Source organism: Mchenga conophoros, linkage group LG4, assembly GCF_057382185.1.
Source record: "Mchenga conophoros isolate Kocher_MC1m ecotype Shallow Benthic linkage group LG4, M_conophoros_male_GT1.1, whole genome shotgun sequence".
In the NCBI taxonomy this organism is placed as follows: Eukaryota; Metazoa; Chordata; class Actinopteri; order Cichliformes; family Cichlidae; genus Mchenga; species Mchenga conophoros.
The window spans coordinates 5,894,432-5,912,760 of NC_140529.1; the positions used below are offsets into that span (position 1 = coordinate 5,894,432).

Here is an 18,329-nt window from a genome sequence, read left to right on the forward strand (position 1 = left end):
AGTGTTGACTTTATTATGCGTTTGTTTGTTTGTTTGTTTGTTTTATCTCTGCAGGTTGATACTTGACTAAATAGCTAGCACAATCCAAAGTTAGCAAAACCACTGGAGCCAAAAAAACTAAACAAAAACAAAACATAGCCATACCTGTTGAAAACCGAGATTCTAAATTAAGCAAACTGACGTTACCTTCATGTGATTGAGCGATTTAAATGTTTTAAACTTTTTCTTCTTCTAACTTTGGCAAAAAAGCAAATCATTGTAAATGGTCATTGCTTCAACATGAAATGGCATATATTAAACCTAATAGATTTTAGGAAACAGGCGCTTGCTTCTACCGAAAGTACAGCTATACATCATTGAGGTCATTAAGACCCCATGGAAATCTGGCATGCAAACTCAGATCTCCCCGGGTGATTAAGGATACTTGATAAACTTCGTTGGAAGCGATTATGCACACTGAAATTCTGACACTGAGGAGTCAGGGACATTTAAAACCCAGTGGCATCAACGTCTCTGACAAATTTAGGGCAGTTTGAGGTACCCTACGGACTCCAGAATCTGAATCTCACTGAGGCATTCAGAGATGTAGTGTGTAGACTTGTGCATACGTGTGTCTGTTTGAGTGGAGGAAAGGGAGGACAAGAATGAGAGACAGGAAGGAAGATAGATATACATCCATGTGTTTCTAAGAATTGGAATAACATAGATAAGACATAGAAGACTTTGAGACGCTGACTGGGGGTAAAACAAAAACACTATATTTGAAGGAGAGCTAAAAACAAACAAAAAAAGTGCTCCATCCAGTGCCCCTCCTACCACAGGTGAGAGAATGTACTGTATGACTGACAAAAATTTAAATGCACACCCTGTTCTTGCTCTCTAACAACTACCATGCAACAAAAGAAGCTAAAGCAAAAGAGGTACCAGTAAGTTATTCCATAAGGTGTCCCAATCTCTACTGGAATGTTCTTGGAGTCCATATAAATTAACTGCCCTAAATTTGTGCCCTTTCATAAGCAACAATAAGTTAAAAATAAAAATCTTCTTACGAGGTTTAGCGATGTGCCCAGAGAAGGAAGAAAAGAGGATTTAGAAGTAGAAGAAGTGGAGCGGTGATGTAGCTTTCTCACACCAGGCCACGCAAAATGGGTTCAACATGTAGAGCTCCTGAAACTCATGGGACCTAATACAGAACCCTGATGAATGCCACCCAAGTCCATAATGAAGACTACTTTGAGCCAAACCTTTGATGGCCTTGATCTACTCTATTGTGCTCCACAGTATATTCTGTGCTTGCTGTTATTGCCTTCCACGGGGCTAGGGAGATGCGATGCTGGATACACAATGATGGGGCGAAGTTGGAGGAAGAACACTGACAAAGGTCCTTTGCCTGGAGAGGGTTGGGATTTTCTGATTTGTTTTTTTATATTTCTTTTTTTTGGTGTTGGTTTGGTTTTGAGAACGGTCTCTGCGGGGTCACTTACACGGAGATGCGGGCGAGGAGAGTCCGCCGTCAGGGGGCGTGCTGTTGGGTTTAGAGTCGGGCATGGGAAGGGGCACTGGGCGGGCCACTGGGGGAGGTGGAGGCAGCAAGAAGGAGCCTGGCATTTTGCTCTGGCCGCTCCCGTTTGGCTGCAGACAACACAAATAGGGTCAGGAGGGCGACATGCGACAATCCGCAGACACGGAATGAAAACAGGACGCAGCTTGGGAGGCCAGGTCCAAAAAAATATCCATGACGGCGGGAGGAGGAGTGGGAGGGGGGGAGCGATGGTGGAAGGAGGAAGAGGAGGAGGGTGGGAAACAACAACCAAAGGAATGATGTATGTGGACGGCATCTTTCATGAAGGTGTGAAAAATAATAATCACCACAGGGTTTGAAAGGAGTAGGAGTTGGAGCTAAAGGTGAGAGGTTCCACAGGGGTGGTCCGTGTCGGGTGGAGGAGGAGTGGAGGAGGGAAGTGAGCAAACTGTTTGACTGGGTTCGTCCAGAAGATGGCAAGAAATCAAAACCATGGAAGGATACTCTTCTACACAAGCACAACACCACCAACAACAGCAGCACCAAACAACCAAAACTTCAACTAAAATCAGAACGGCTAAGAATGAAAACAGAAACACGATGACACAACACAGGGCGGGGATGCTTGACTTGAAGTGTGCCGTGACTGATTCATTCTCGTGCTGATGGTTATAATTTCTGAGGGGTTGGGTGGAGCAGAAGAAAGAAATAAAAAGAGGAGGAGGGGGAACGTCAGGGTCTGAAAGAGGAAACGGCAAAATGACATCGACAAGACAGTACAAAGATTTGTAGACCAGCTGAGTAAACGAATGTGACGTGTGCTGTATTTGTGTCGCCGTGGGTATATTTCCCTATAATGTAGGTGGACACATCGTCAAAGAAGCTCTCTGCCATTCCTAGTTTATTCAAAGTAATAGTATAATGGTTCATTCATGATTTCAAATTTAGGACCATAGTTACAGTTGAACTAGCTTTTAGACTTTTGAATATGTCATTAGATTCCAATGAGGTATGATCAAGATGTGCAACTACAACAAAATTTCCAAATTAAGACAAAAAGAAAGAGATTTGTATACGTCTATTCAAGCTGCTCAAATTCTCACCTATAAATCTATTAAACTAGTTAACTCCAAGCACCAAAATGACAGATGAAGGATTAAAACTAAAACAAGCACTATTCTTGAATATGTATCACATCTGTCAGTCACATGATCCGAGAAAAAAAGCAAAAACCAACAGAACCTCAGGGATAATGTGCATACCTCTCATTTGGTGAACCTGACATCATGTTACGTTATAATTAACTGAGAAAGACGAGCCACAAACACAGATTTCATTATGCACACAGCTTCCGTATGCTGCACTGTTTCACTAACATACGGTGGTCCCTCGCTATAACGCGCTTGCGCTTCGGCTTTCGCGGTCTCGCTGTTTCACGGATTTTTTTGTGTGCAATTTTGCATTCTTTTTTTTTTTTTTACAGCGCATTGTGTCCTGCATCCTGATTGGCTGCAGACCATTGTCAATCAATCTCGTGCCGTGTCTCCTGCACAGTACAGAACGCGTTCAGCTTGTCAAATTTACATAAATCATGTTTACTTTCATTGGTGGCGGGTCTTACCTGCCCAGCGGCCTGCCCTGAGCCATCGGCACAGACAAACTGCACAAATTCCTTCAGGGGATCCTGTCCAGGGTGGTGGTGATAGCGGATGGTTGGGTGGGTGAAGTAGGGGCTAGACTGCTGGATGATGGAGGGAGATGGGAAGTGCAGGGCCGAGGCTGAAGCACGGGGGCTCCCTGTAAACACAGACGTTTGGTATTAGAGGAAACACGAGCAGAGGAATAGCGGGACACGAACCGCTGAGTTTCTAAACATTCTTACAGATGGGAGAGATGAACTGAGCAACCACCAAATGATAGCAAGAATATCACATCGCAACTGGAAACAATAAAACTTAAATCTGGTTTTAAGATGAAAGGAACTCGGTTTTTCTAGGAAAAGCTAATTTCGAGTTAATAGGTATTGTATGCATTGCTTATTTTTTATGACTCCTCCAGTAAACCCTTACAGCTTTATTGAAGAAATTTATATGAAACGCTGCATCCAGATGAACACAATGAACTTTTCGGAAAGAGATTTTTACACACACATATTCACATCTGAACACTCACTGAGACAATGTAACAATTTAGGGCAACGCCGTTCAGACTGCACACACTTCTAAATGGGCACAAATTCAGCAGATAAAAGCGCTGCATTTTGAAATCAGATCCAAAAAGCCTGTTAAAAAACACAAAGAGATCATTGAGGAGTGTCTTATATTAGCCTGTCTTAATGCCTGCGCTCCTGTGTGCTGTTTTTGAGGGTGTGATTCACTGGTGTTGATGCATTTTGGCATTTACATACTAAAGCCTTTTTTATCTGACACATTTTGTTTCTAAGACAGAATTAATCTGTAAATACTCTCTAAATCTGAGTTAATATTTTTTCTGCTAAATGGCTCGTGAGCTTTATATCTGTGTATGTGCACGACAGGTGCAGAGATGCAAAATATAACTGTATTCTGTGGCTAATAAGCTTACAGAAACAAAAAACATTCTGTTTTTCACCAAAGAAAATAGTGAAACTCACACCAAACAGATGAATATATGTCTGAGGTGCGAAAGGGGAGCAGTTGGTTGAGCCCTACCACACCGAGCACAAAGCCCTCCCTGTCAGACTTATATCCATTACTAAATCTCCTTGTTTTGTATTAGTAGCCTGTTCTCTTAGCTGTGCCAGTTTAACACCCACCCCATCCCATACAGGCCCCCCAGCTGCCCACGTTGGGCTGCCAATGCTCTTTAGTGCTTGCATCTTATACATTGTGTGTGAGTGCACTTCATAAGGGTGCCAACCCTGCTGCATTACCCCCCAGACAAGGGCCTATGCTTCAGGGCCCAGCAGCACCTTGCTTCCATGCCAGGCTGCCTGCTCCCAAGTGAAGCAGTCGCCCTGCTCCTATAGTCGCATACTAATCCCATTAGACACTGGGTGAAGGCCAAATGCTGGGGGTATGGGAGTATGGATGGGGTGGTGGTGGCCCCTTCATACTTTCACCTTCTTTTGATTCCCATCATATTTGCCTTTAAACTGGCAAAGCCCAACGAGCCCTTCACTGATACCACCTGACATGTCACAGAGGTATTAAGAATGTTAAGATATTAAAATATTGCTAAATAAATTCATTATAATCCTTCTTATACAGTTGAAATATCCGTGTTTGCTTAGTTTCTAACCGTGCTATGCTAATATCCAGGGTGGTAGAAGCTGGACATTTAAACCAAACGGTCACTACTTGAAGGCTAATATTTATCACTTAACCTCAGCTGTTTTAAAACGTTTCCTTTACTTTCAGCTAATGGTGGAAACAATTTATTCATTTCTTTTAGATAACAGATATACATTTTTGTAGGTATTCCACTCATTATTGCACTACTTTAGCTAACTATTTTACAACGTCAGCCAACTAATCTTTGTTACTTTCAGCTAGCTGTGTAAGAATTTATCTGTCATTTCAGAAACATGTATTTAGCTTTGTGTAATTTTTTAACATTTAGAAATGATTTTGAGCTCTTCCAGCATTTTAGACATTCCTGCTAGCTAAGTGTTTCAAATACTTTTTGAAACTGTACATCCAAACTGTCTGTTACATACACTATAATTTGTTTGGTTCATCTGCTAACTAGCACATGGTCCTTCAATACAAACACAGATTTTTTTATATAGGGAATTTGCAAAAAACAGTGGAACCATGGCTGACGTGGCTGAAGGGAGAGACTCCATGAAAGCCACCCTTTAGCACCGTTGCTGCTATGAACAGCTGGGCCCTGCATGCTCCTTATTCCCACTTTCAATCCTTTAAATCTCTTGGATCTTGTCTTTTACGTAGAATAACAACAATGCTGATGATGTGGTAACCACTTTCAAACTAGCATGGCAGCATTCCCAGTGTGCACGCTGCCACAGTTTGTATAAAAAAAACAAATCCCAAAGTGTGTAACTTAGAACCTCTGGCCACCGCAAGGATGGGATATTGTATACATGTGTGCACGATGGTGTGAACACTAACAGTGCATGTATGTGTGTGTGGAGACTGGATTTGCTGTAGTCACATCTCAAGAGGTTCTGTCAACAAGCGCTGAGTAGGGTTTAATGACATGGCGGTCAACCTCACATCTGCTCAGTGACTAAAAAATCCTTTGATGTAGCGCAAGCACAAGGGTAATTATCTCCAGTGAGCTCCTTTACTTTGTGAATTTAGAAAAGTACATAAAAAGAGAAAGTCTCTAATTTGATCTGTACTGGTAAAAAATTATGATTTCTGTATTTATATTTGGAAGCTCTTTAGCTCCACGTGTAAATAAAGTGGCAGGGTTTAAAGTAGCTCAGACTCAAAACATCACTTTGTGGCCGTGCTAGTTTGAATTACGTGTTCAACCTGGACTTCCCAAACTGGAAAGGGAAGCAAATCAATAGGAATTTCAAGAAAAAAACCCGTAACGTGACTAGTTGACTAATTAAAGGTCATGAAGCAAAAATGATTTGAATGAATGACTGATTTCCTTCCTGTCTGGAATGATACATATTCACTACTGTTACCACTAAGTATCAGCATGACCTTGCAGCTTGCAGATTTTGATAAAAGGACCCCGTTTAAGACAAAACAAAAACGGGAATTTATCAAATTGTTACAAACCAACAGTGAGTTTGGGGATCTGAGACCATGGCAGTTGCGCAGTTGGCGTCATTACCGTCAGACATTAAAAGGAAATGTTTAAGACCAACAAATAGAAGCTGAGATAGTGACTTTTAGTTTGTACTAATGAGGGAAGCTCTAGACCCCATAACTCAACAGCGTCTTTCAGAACCCACTCTTCAAGTAATTCTGACTTTCTGGTAAAAATGTAAAGCGTTCAGCCAGGATGAGATAACCTGTTGGCCCATTATGAAGTCATCGAGGTCTTTTTGCCCAACGAGTCAAACTTGTTTCAGAGCTAGAAAATAAAAATGCAACAATTCTACTTCTACAGCTCTTGGACTGTACTAGGGCAGCTTTGCATCTTTTACAGTTTGAAGTAATGCTTATTTCTTTTTTGCTGAGCCTGGTCATAGCCTAGTCGACCTGCCTTCATTTCCCCCTTGATTGGCTGCCAGGAGGCTCGAACAAAGACTAGGTGAGGTTGCTTTGCTCACAGCCAAAGCTGTGACATCATGCAGAGCCAAGAGTTACGTGGTATTTAGAACAGCCTGAAGCCTTGGCCTTTGGCTCACAGGGATTAGTCGTGCGTACACTTACCTCATTCATTTGAAATTTTGTCCATGTTTATCGTGAGAAAATCTGAATTTGGACCCCCCCCCCCCCAAAAAAAAACAAAGCAAACAAACAAACAAAAATCCTAACAATAGCTTCTTTATTCATTACTCATTTCCACCTGTGGTCCTGAGACTGGTTTGCCATCCAGGAGTCTTGAAATGAATACTGGGAGTGGATGGGTAAGAGGAAGCTGTTTTATTCATGTAACATCTTGACTGATCTGACAGAACAGGTTGCAATATCCACCAAATCCCTCTAAGAGGACAGAGGCAATCTACAGAAGAGTACAACTAACAGCCATCCACCACCAGACAGAACTAGAGAAGCCACACACCACACCCAGAAACCCTGCAAGCTCCATCACCGGCAAGACCTGCACCCTACGAGGTAGGAGGAGGCAGAAGAGGACGAGGCACAGACCCATAGAGTTACCTGCCAGCTTCCCAGCCACTCCCATCTCCCAAAGACAACGCCCCCAGCTCTAAACCACAGAGGGGTAGGGTGGGGGATGGGGGCACTGAAAAAGTGAGAAGTGGGTAGGAGGAGATGGTGAGGAGGGGGAGAGGAAGGGGTTGGGGCGATCAGGGGGGGATCGGGAGCTGGGTTGGTCTCACCTGGTCTCACTCCCGCCAGCATTGGCAGTGGGTGGTGGGTGAACGCCATGCGGGGGGACCTCGTCTGGGAGGACAGGGCGCTGAAATCGAATTTCCCCGGCTTCTTAAGTGAACCAGGCGACGAGAGTCCTGGCAAAAAGGGGATCAACAAAATGGCAGAACAGAGACGAGGTTTTAATCAAACATGGCTCCTTTTCTTACTTTGACTCTACTCAAAAAAAGAAAAAGAAATTTATCAGACTTTGTCAGATTTGATTACAAGAATCAAATGATTATGATCGACTGAAATCAATGGATTGATCGACTGATTCATTCATTGATTTGTTTGATTGGCTTAACATACAGATGGGTCCTCACAACCTGTCTATTCTGTGTCTGTACAGTCAGCGGGCTGTACCGTGTCTGGGGGCTGAGGGCAGGGTCCGGTGAGAGGCCATGGTTCGAAGCAGCGGGGGTTCAGAGCAAAGGGAGGTGACGGGAGAGGGGAAGGGGTGGGTCGGGTTCAGGTCGAGAGGCTGGGGGCACAGCGTCAGGACAGAGGAGAGCTGGGAAATGCAATAGCAGTTCAACTATGGTCACCACTGAGTGTATGAACAACACAGCAATCCCCCTGCTTACTTTAACCACTGAAATCTAATCAAACGGTCTCCTTTGTGAGGCGCAAACTACCCGACTAATCCCACACGACAACGCTCTCAGAGCCCGGCGTCGCTACAGAGAACTTCAGGAACGCAGTCAACAAACATGCCAACCAACCTACTCACTGCACTTGTCAGGATGCCTCTTTAGAATGAATGGGATTCTGGATGGCCTCATATCTGGGGCAGACTGTGCTTTCGATTCAATGCCAGCATGAGCTGTGCAACTACATATAGCTGCAGACGAGCATGCCAGAACATACATCAATGGATCCTCTGATGTAGTGCCCTTCTGCATATCTGACTGTCAGGTATTTTATGTTACTGACTTATAGTATTTCATAAAGACGTGCTTGAACTTATATACACACACACAGACGCGCGCACACACACAAGCTGCTCAGGCTGGGTGGTAAGCACCGGGCGAACTGCCAGTAAAGGCTAGATGGCAGAGCTGTAGAAAGATGGAAGAAGTTAAGCAGGAGCGGAGCGGTGACGGCATGGCCGGCACACACAGACAAACATATTAAAGTGTCCCCCCTTGTCTATAAATGTCGGCCGAGGCTAAAAGCCTGCATGAAATATCCCTTAGTTTGGCAAAAAGGGGCACACAAAGTATAGGCCCAGCTCACCAGCGGACCAGAAACATGGCCAAAAGTGTGAGAGCTACAGATAAAAGAGGCTCTCTTCTGTGATCAAGGCCTTGTGTGGTGGGTGCTGAGGGAATTTATTTTGATGTATGGTAATCCAAAGGCACAATTTAGACTTTCTGGGTTTGAGGAACGGTGCCAAATGGTGTATCTGACCTCTGCGTGGAACCGCAATGTTGAATATAAACTGAAATAAAACTCTGGAAAGAAAAAAATCCATAAAACAGAGAATAATGAGGAAGTTAAAGTACAGAAAAGTACATCAGCATGGACACACAGACCTCATTACTTTTCTCTGGAACATGCGGAGCTCGTGTTTTGCTTCACATTTGGTTGAAAGAATAGAGCGATAAACAACCTTGGCGAGAAGGACGCCCGTAAACTACTAAGCGACACAATATTCACACATATAAAAAAAACACACTCGAATAAAGACGTGGATCATTACAACACGGCCCGAGAGATGTGGAAATAGATTTTATGAGCTGAGCTTATAAAGTCTAACACAGCAGATTTCTAAACAGCTTTTTCTTAAATGCTAAACTGGGAAATGTTTTATCACTATTTAGCCACAATGCTCACAGGCACCACGGGTGCAGCTGTGCTTGTGTGGGCTCCTATAAGCACAGAAAAAGGTGGGCGCTGGCACTTATGTTCAGATAGGCACGTCACGTGACTTCACGAGTAGGTGGGAGGAGCGGACACGGCGAGGAGGGTGAGATGCACTTTATTCACCGATAGATTTATGAGACAAATATCATCCATCTGGTGATGCTTTCTTGGGGGCATATTACAACCAATTTACAGCTAGTACAGTAAAGCTGCAATCTACTGTTAACAGACTGTGGAATATTCAGCAATCAGCCAGAACTTTCAAATCACTGGCAAGTGAAGTGAGTAACATTTATAATGCCATTAAAATGTAATATTATGCTGGAAACTTTGGATGATGTCATACATGTGGCTGTTACTTTGACATGCATTACCCACCACGACGTTGATCCAGACCAAGCCCACCCTTTCCCTCGTGATGACTACTGTACTCCCTGCTGGCAGGCAGCATGCCTGCCAAACTCCTCACGAATGGCTCAAGAAACGTAAGAGCTCAAATTTTCAAGCCTCCAAAGTCTTAAAATTGTGAAATGACAGAGCATCACAGCACCCAATGAGGTCCCCTGTCCATACCCCAACAGGTCAGAGCTGTTTGGCATGTTAGGCAGATGGTTTTAGTTTTGTGGCAAATCTCAAGGAGTAGTACGTAAGGATGTACCCAATGATGAGCGGTGCTCAGGAGACGTGCAGAATCAATCAGGCTCTGGAGTATCTTTGAAGGAGTCGAGACCACAGATACGGCTCCATGTTCAGATTTTTTTTATTTGAGGGTTTAAATTGTAATAAAATACTATTTGGGAGTATCAGAGATGTCACTGTCGTAGCACCGTGAGCATGTGTCTTTTTTATTTCACACATCAAATGAGCAGCTGCGCAGGATTTCTTGCAGCAGCAACCTGAAAGCAGCTGACCACCACAAACAGCAGCGTTTCTGTTTTGATGTAATTTTCATTTTTATTATCCTTTGAAAACGTCTCCCATCACGATTGGTTTCAACGTAATGGAAATAAAAGGACATGATATGCCTAATTTTGACTAATATCTGATACTTGTGGGCATTTTTGTGTAGATGCAAGTTTAAATAATGGTTTTAGCAGGGCTCTGTCTCTTCACAGGTTATCTGCAGCCATGTTCAGCTGAACGGGTTAAACAGGGATGGCTCTCTGTAGATCAGCTCTAGTCTTTGGCTGGAAGTCTTAGAAAATGTTCATTTCTCTGGTTCTGCATTGGTTTAGCTAATTTTATAAAATGAATTTGTAACTTCTGAGTTCTTCAACTTTCTCCCCACACACACACACACACACACACACACACACATGAAAAGACATAATTTAAATGGTGTTAAAGCCACAGAGACTGAATGTAAACATGCTGTGTATTCAATGCGTCCCTGCAGCAAAGCCTGTTTGGCTGCAGTTCCTCTGTTGGACGTATAGGCAAGACTCTGTGCTGCCACATCCCAACTTTAATTATAACCAGCTTATTATGCACAAACAGCCTTAAATTATACATATTGTTTTTAGTCTCTGTGATATTCCCTAATTAGTCGCTATCTTGCTGAAATATCTATCTATGCGGCTTCTCAGTGAGGAGCAGCAAATGAGGCCCAGATGCCCAATGAAAGCTTTGTCTGATAAAGCTAACAGAAGTTACTCTGATCTCTCTCTTAATCTGTGCGTGAGAGAGCGCGTGTGTGTCTGCACATATGCACGCACGCACACATACACAGTTGTTTGTTCTACGTTATTTCTGTGTCCTGCTCCTGGCACGCTGCGCTAACAGACTGGCAGCCAATTGCTCCCATGACCCTGTAGTCTTGCCATGCTAACAAGCTGGCGACCACACAAACCCCCTAACTGTCACAGAACTGGTCCACTAGCATGTGCGCGCGCACAACAGAGAGACGACAGATCTCGTGCACTCCTCGTTCAGGTAAGCGAGGAACAACAGTGTACATCAGCAGAGCAAAGCACCTCATTATACTCGCTGCCACGCGCAACATTAGCGCTCGTAAACACTAAGATTCAGCGCAAGGACACCTCCGCAAGACAGCCACACACATGACGATTTAATGCCCAGATAATTAGCTTGTAATCTCTGTCAAAATCACAAATACACGGGAAACCCACCCCCTCCTTCCCTTACTGAAAGGCTGATAGTGGGCTTTCCCACCACTGAGCAGCAGCAGCAAGCAGGCAGAAGGAGAGAGCGGAGCAGAGCTGAGCGGGAGACAGCGGACTTAATGATGAATTACATGATCACCTGCTATGCCTCAGAGCTTTTCATTCAGGTAGAGAATCACCTTCTGAGCACGCAGAGGCGGAGACTCTCCCCTTTCCTTCCCCCCACCCCCCTCCCCCTGTCCTCCGCCCCTCTTCTCCTCTCCACATCTCTCACTCCCAACACCACCACCACCATCACCAGAACAGATGTCTGCTGTAACCCAGTAGCTCCCTTCGCTGTAGACACATGGAGGCGCCATCTGGACCGGAACGCTGCTCCTCTCCAGACTGGGGAGCGTGCTTATGTGTGTGTGAATGTAAATCAGAGAAGGCGCTTAAATTTAGTTTTCTGTGTGCGTACGCATGTGTCTGCATGTCATTTGTAAATGTGCGCGTTAGTGAGTAAGCATGTCTCGCAGACAGAAGGCGCCTTGTGCATTGATGACACACCTGAGTGCCTTTAGTCTTGTTTGTTTGGGTCGTATGTTGTTTTTCCTGCGCTGTCTTTCAGAGATGGTTGAGTCAGGCCTACAGCAGGTGGGACGCCACTCAACAGCTCTGTCTAAACAACCGGCAGGACGAAGCAGCAAACCCCCATTCACACACCCCGCTCCTCCTTCTTTGTGTCTTTCAGTGCTCGCTTTCTCTCTCCGGGCTCAACAACAAAATTACAACACCCAAGGCACTCAGCTGAACGCCGCTGACAAACTCATACCACCTCGCAAACTCGGTTTGCAGTCTGTGGTTTTTCAGATATGATAATGCACCTAATTGCATATGTAGACTAGGGTTTACATCAGTATAAGAGCATTCAGACATGTTCTCAATGCCACAGAGACGTCTTTATCCTCCTAGACATCACATTTCTTTCACAGATTTACATCTTTAAGGCAGACAGGCGGAAGATGTTATGGAGCTACTGGGCTACCAAAAGGCTTTGGTGAACCCACAATGGACAACAGCAGACATCTGGTAGAAACACAACCCCACCCAGCAGCAGCATAGCCAGAGAACAGGACACAAACAGAGGGATGAAGAGAAGAGAAGAGAGGGACAAATGAAAAATAACCCAGATTCGCTCTGAGAGCTCACAGATTTGAAGAAAGGACAGAAAGAGATGTACACAAGCTGAGGGTGGTGTGAGCGGAGGTAGAGCATGTATACATGAACACAGTATAATGTTTAATGTTGTTCTAACCATGGTAAGGAAACTGCACTCCATCGCTCTCATGCTTAATCTTCCTCTCCTGCACACTGGCCAAATGGTGCTGCACTGAAAGGCCAAACAGGGGAGAAGGGAAGAGTTAACAATGGAAGAGGGGAGGAGAGAAAAAGAGACATCGAAAGAGATGGAAAGAATGAGAGAGAGAGAAACAGGGCTGGTTAAATAATAGGCAATAGGGGATTTTAATGTTATAGAGTGCAGCAAGTGTCTATAAAATAGTTACATCATTACTGTTGGCAGTATTAAAATGGCAGCATGTGAGTGGGAGGGACGGAGAATACATGAAAATTTAGCAATTTAACAAAATCCCCAAAGCCAAATACGACACCCAAGAGATATATGTTAAGTCTATTGAAAATACATTTGACGTGATCACCATCATGATTGTTAACAGTGCGGTTACCCAAAGAGTGAGTGGCTATGACTTCAGCATGTGAATGGGTGGTTGGAGTAGTGCCGCTCAGGATTTTGGTATAACTTTTAGGTATCTGGAGAATACTCAAAAATTAGAAATTCAACATTTTGGGAAATAAGCAAAATACTGATGGATGATAAAACTGGTGGCCTTCTGATGTCTGTATTATAAGTCAGCATTGAAGCAGCCAGCTCCTGGTTAGCTTAATGTTGTCTCAGTAAAAAATAAATAGATAAAAGAACAGCTAGCTCGGCTCTAGTCAACCAACAGCTCTGAGATTCACAAATGAATATAAAGAAACAAAAACAGAGAGAAGAGCAATTTGCCCTCATGGCCCTATCACAAAACAAAGAACAAACACTTATTCTCATTTAATAACCTCGAGATAAACTGAAGCAAGAAACACAATGGTGTCACGTGACAGTAGCCCATCAGTCACATGACCAATTAGTCTCTGCACTGCATTAGCTAACTGGCTGCTAGCACAGCTTCCTCTTTGCTGTGCAATAATGTAAATTGCTGTATTTCCCAAAATCTCAAAGTACTCCTTAGGAACACCACATGCAACATTACAGTCATTACAGTGGGTTTACTTTAAGTTAGATTTGTAAAGGACTCGGTTACACCCACTTGATAAAACAAAGTTGCTAAACATTTAGCAGATGATGTTTGTGTTTCGCAGTCTAATGCACGACACTCGCACACACGTGCACTCAGTCCTGGAGGTGAGCTTAATAGATGTTAGCTCTAATGCCGTAAAAACTAAATGTGTCCATCTCTGCAGCTATTCTCACAGTCAGACAACAAACACTAGACAGCAGGCTATCCTCAGTTTGTGGTCTGATTGAAGGGGCAGTTCAGCCAGAACAAAAAGTTTTTTTCTGTCTTTTATCCAATAGCTTCAGGATCAGCTTTCTTTCTGTATCCCATCACAACAGTGGTGTGATGTACATAAACCTTGTTTGTTTTGAAGAACTGGTACTGGAAAGACATTTTTCCTATTTCCAAACACAATTTTCAAATGCATTAAGCATTAGATGATGGCAGAATTTCCAGCGATGGAAATAAAAGACCTTGAAATTTCTGCAAATTCCCCCGAATCTCTACAAACTGTTTAGAGTAACTGAGAAAATGTGTTTTTTACTGGCTCTTTAAGTCCCTGCTGTATGTGAGAAATGATGCTTTGGTGGGGGGTCCATTTAGGTATGGCATATAAGAGGATTAGAAGTTGAAAATGAAAGATGGTGCAAGTGGGGATGATGAGGGGGGGCGAGTATTGAAGAGTCAAAATAGATGCAAGCGGGTATGATGGTGAAACATAATTAGCTTTAGCTTCTGGTCCATGTCAAGTCAGGAATTTAATATTTGTGGGAAATACATCTTTTTGCCTCGTTGCTGAGAGTTATTTAGAGCGTTACCATTCTAATAGCTGCACAGTAAGTATGAGCAAAACACAGCAGGAAGTGGAGGGGCTAGTTTGGGCTTTGTCACATATGCACTGTTACAGGAGGAGACGATCATATTAAACATGGCTGTCTCAAATAACGAAGTCAGTGCCCAAACCTTCTGTTTATAAATCAGGAGAAAGGCGGCTTGCCTCATAATGTGAACGAACTGGGCGCTGCACCAAGGCCTAGATAACATCAGATAATAATGCTCATTTTGATGACCTCAGCTAGCAATGAGACCTTTTGCTGAAACCAGACTGCTTGTTTCCCTCTTTTAAAGTTACGCTAAGCTGACCAGCTGGTGCTTGCTTCTTGTTTACTCTACAGACATTACAATAGTATCAAACTATAGAAGCTAAACGTATTTCCCCAAATGTCAAATTGTTTTTTTAAGGCTTTACGATTCAAGGTGAAGCCAGTGTTTAAAGTTTGCCTCTGAATTGATGTGGACCTCAGCACAGTTTCTGGATTGCGTGCAAAATCTGATGCAGCAGTTGCAGCGGGACTACCTGCATCCACATCATTAGGCCAGCCGCTGGACTGAGAGCTGCTGCCAGCCGCTGGGGAACGGCCCGAGTAGAAGACATCATCCACTGGGCTCTCCATCTCACTGTCGTCAATGGACTTGCGCTTGTTGGAGCTGGGAGAGGAAGGAGAAAGATTAGTAAAAGGGATTCATTATGAGAGCAATCTGAAGCAGGCCAGGGTTTCCCACTAAAATAAATAGGCACAACTAATTAGTACAGGGGACACTGATAAATGTCATATCATCTTAAATCAAGGGAAATGAAACAAAGTCACCTTTTCTCTTCAGTTATCTACATTTTGTTTTCATATTATGTTACAGTCTTAAGGGACAAAGCAGCATAATTGGAGACAAACAAACACGAGGCCAGAATTTTAACAACATGCTGTGTCCACGCCGGCTCAAAGCAGCCGCGCGCTAGAAACTGCAAGCAGAAAGTGTGCCTGGTGATGTCGGAGCCTATTTTTGTGTGTGTTTGCACATTCCTACAAACACATACATCTGTGACCAATAAAATAAAAGGGGCTGTGAACGTACAGCGTGTGCGTATACGTGGGACAGCATGCGTGTGGCTTTTGTGTGATGCAGGGGTCTGTGCTACATTAGTATCAAGGGAGATATTCTGTAATGAGTGTAACTACCTCCGTGGGAGACTTGCATAAAGCTCCATTTCAGTCCTGCAGCGTAAGATGAGCGGGAGAGGACGGCAGAGGAGAGGGAAACAGACACAAACAAGGAACGGGTGACAGACAGATCGGTGGGAAATATGAGTGGGGACGAGGAGGGTTAGTGACGAGGAAGGAGAGAGAAAGATCACGATCAGAAAGCAGAGCAGGCTAAGCATTAGGAAACACAGTACAGAGGTTGGAGAATGAAGAATAGCAAGTGGCAGAATTAGATTTAGAAGGAGCGTTTCGAGTGCTTCGTGTGTACCTGGTGGAGGGGGTGGAGGTGATCGAGCGCCGCCCCAGGGTCACCTGGTTGATGTTGTAATAGCCGGGGCTGTCCAGGTCAGCCAGAGAGAAGTTGGGGCCTGTCGCTGTAGCCACAGGGGCTGAGGGGATGCACACAGAGGAAACGAGAGAAAAGAGACACATCATAGAAAAAAACTAGAATTAAAAGCTGAAAGTGTGAGAGAGCCGTCGACTGTAGAAACAGTTCTTTGTTTAAGCTTCGCAGAAGATGATTCCTGATAACTCTGACGTTTCAGTAGCACTACAAATGTACTCATTTCAAAGTCTCTATAGCCTTACTAGTCCATTTTTGGAGACACTGACACGATTATGTTTACAGGACTTTGCTAAACTTCTATTCAACCTCGTAGGACCTGGTGTCCACATATGGGAACATCACATTTTGGGTTGTCTGGACCAGCGGTCCCCAACCTTTACGTTTCCCCAACCACAGACCGCTTTATGTCTGACCTTTAAGGTGTCGCAGATAAATACAACAAAATAAAACCAGTAGAGCTACCACAAAAAAAAGATTTATTCATGACACACAGGACACTGAGTTAATGATAAACATGATAACAAAATAATGATAAAACCCTGAAGACCATAAATTTCACACTCGAGCCTCAACTCTCGGGCCCGGCACCAAACGACCCACGGACTGGTCCTGGTGCGTGGCCCGGGGGCTGGGGGCGGCTGGTCTAGACCGCAATACTAAATTTTGCTCTTTCAACATTTGTTGTTTCTCATGTGCCTTGAGGCGACTTTTGTTGTGATTTGGCGCTATATAAAAAAAATATAAATAAAATTGAATTGAATTGAATTCATTTTGTTTGTGTACTCAGGAAAATGCTGCTGTGTTCAGTTTTGCACATCATTACTCAAATGTGACTTTTAGCGTTCTATCAAACACCATCGAGCCAAATAGCAAAGAGGAATTCAAAATGCACGTTCGGATCTTAGCAGGTTAATGTACGAGTGATATAATTATGCAAATCAATCCAGCTACTCAAAACTACTAGTTATAATAGGTTATAGAGTAATATACTTATAATAACATAAGTAACTATATACTAAGAATGAGAGGTGACAGTGGTTGACTCACTCTGGGACACACGGACCAGCTCGGCTACGTTCCACACACCCGAAGTAACAAAGCAGTCCTGGAAACTCAAGTTGCCTGGTTAAAGGGAGAAAGAGACATTTGTGAGTTACACTCTGAATGCACACACACACACACACACACACACACACACACACACACACACACACTCAGAAAGAGGCTGAAAAACACGTGTGGAAAGGCCTGACACACTGCTGGTGTCATCCACTGGGCCCATGTGTTTTCTATAAGGTACAACAGGCCTTTGGTTTGGACGTGTTCACTTTCTTGACTGTTGACAGTCCAACATACACAACCAATCAGATCCAACAAGCGGCTGTAATCTCCATACAGACAGCTATGTAATGGATGATGCGCTGCGCATTGCGATCTTCATGTATATATCATGCGCACGCATAATAAAGTGCACATGTTTAATAAGAGGTACTGGAACACTGATATACACACGTCCTCGCACATCTGTCCTTTCAGTCTGTTGAGACTGTAACCAAAACCTTGATTATAACTTGTGTTGAAGTTTCACAACTACAGTCATCATTTCTTCTCAGTCGACTACACTGCGCTGTAGCCTGTGATGGGTTTTGTCAGTGGAACATTTTCTTAACAGTTCTTAGTTTCAACGTTACGATCATCTGACTGCTTGTCAGCTGTGTTAGTTTCCAGCACCGTGTCGCTTTTATCGACAATAACACGTATGAACAATACTCGACTTCAAATGAGCTACAACAAACCCTCGACGCTTGCTGCCTGACGATTGACCAATATGCTGACCCTTGGCCTAAATCTTAAATCTAACATTTTAGCCATCAACTCTTGATTTTGAGCACAAAGGCCTAAAAAGAGAAAAACAAACAAAAGAAACAAAATACTGTAAGATGCAAAATCACTTTAAGCTAGCAACGAGCCAGACAGCAGAACGTGCAGATAAATTTGCAGCTAACATAATAAACTGGACTGATATTTGTCAGGTGTCTAGAAACCTGATGACTGATAATGTTCTGGTATCAGCTGACAACAGGTAAGA

At 43.6% G+C, this 18,329-nt stretch overlaps 1 protein-coding gene across 16 annotated transcripts in view; it reads right to left on the reverse strand.

Annotated features, from left to right (window-relative positions):
• Positions 1-18,329, reverse strand: part of nfixb (nuclear factor I/Xb) — a 136,152-nt gene that overhangs the window by 11,201 nt on the left and 106,622 nt on the right. For 6 of the 16 annotated variants that reach the window (XM_085270079.1, XM_085270082.1, XM_085270083.1 and 3 more), the window contains 8 exons: positions 17,288-17,362; positions 16,163-16,283; positions 15,871-15,906; positions 15,213-15,343; positions 12,814-12,888; positions 7,494-7,622; positions 3,144-3,319; positions 1,485-1,632 (listed from right to left, as the gene is read on the reverse strand). In XM_085270079.1, coding sequence (XP_085126205.1) covers positions 1,485-1,632; positions 3,144-3,319; positions 7,494-7,622; positions 12,814-12,888; positions 15,213-15,343; positions 15,871-15,906; positions 16,163-16,283; positions 17,288-17,362 — 891 coding nt within the window. The remainder of the gene's footprint in view (positions 1-1,484; positions 1,633-3,143; positions 3,320-7,493; positions 7,623-12,813; positions 12,889-15,212; positions 15,344-15,870; positions 15,907-16,162; positions 16,284-17,287; positions 17,363-18,329) is intronic. The other 10 variants (XM_085270090.1, XM_085270088.1, XM_085270081.1 and 7 more) reach the window with 9 other exon arrangements.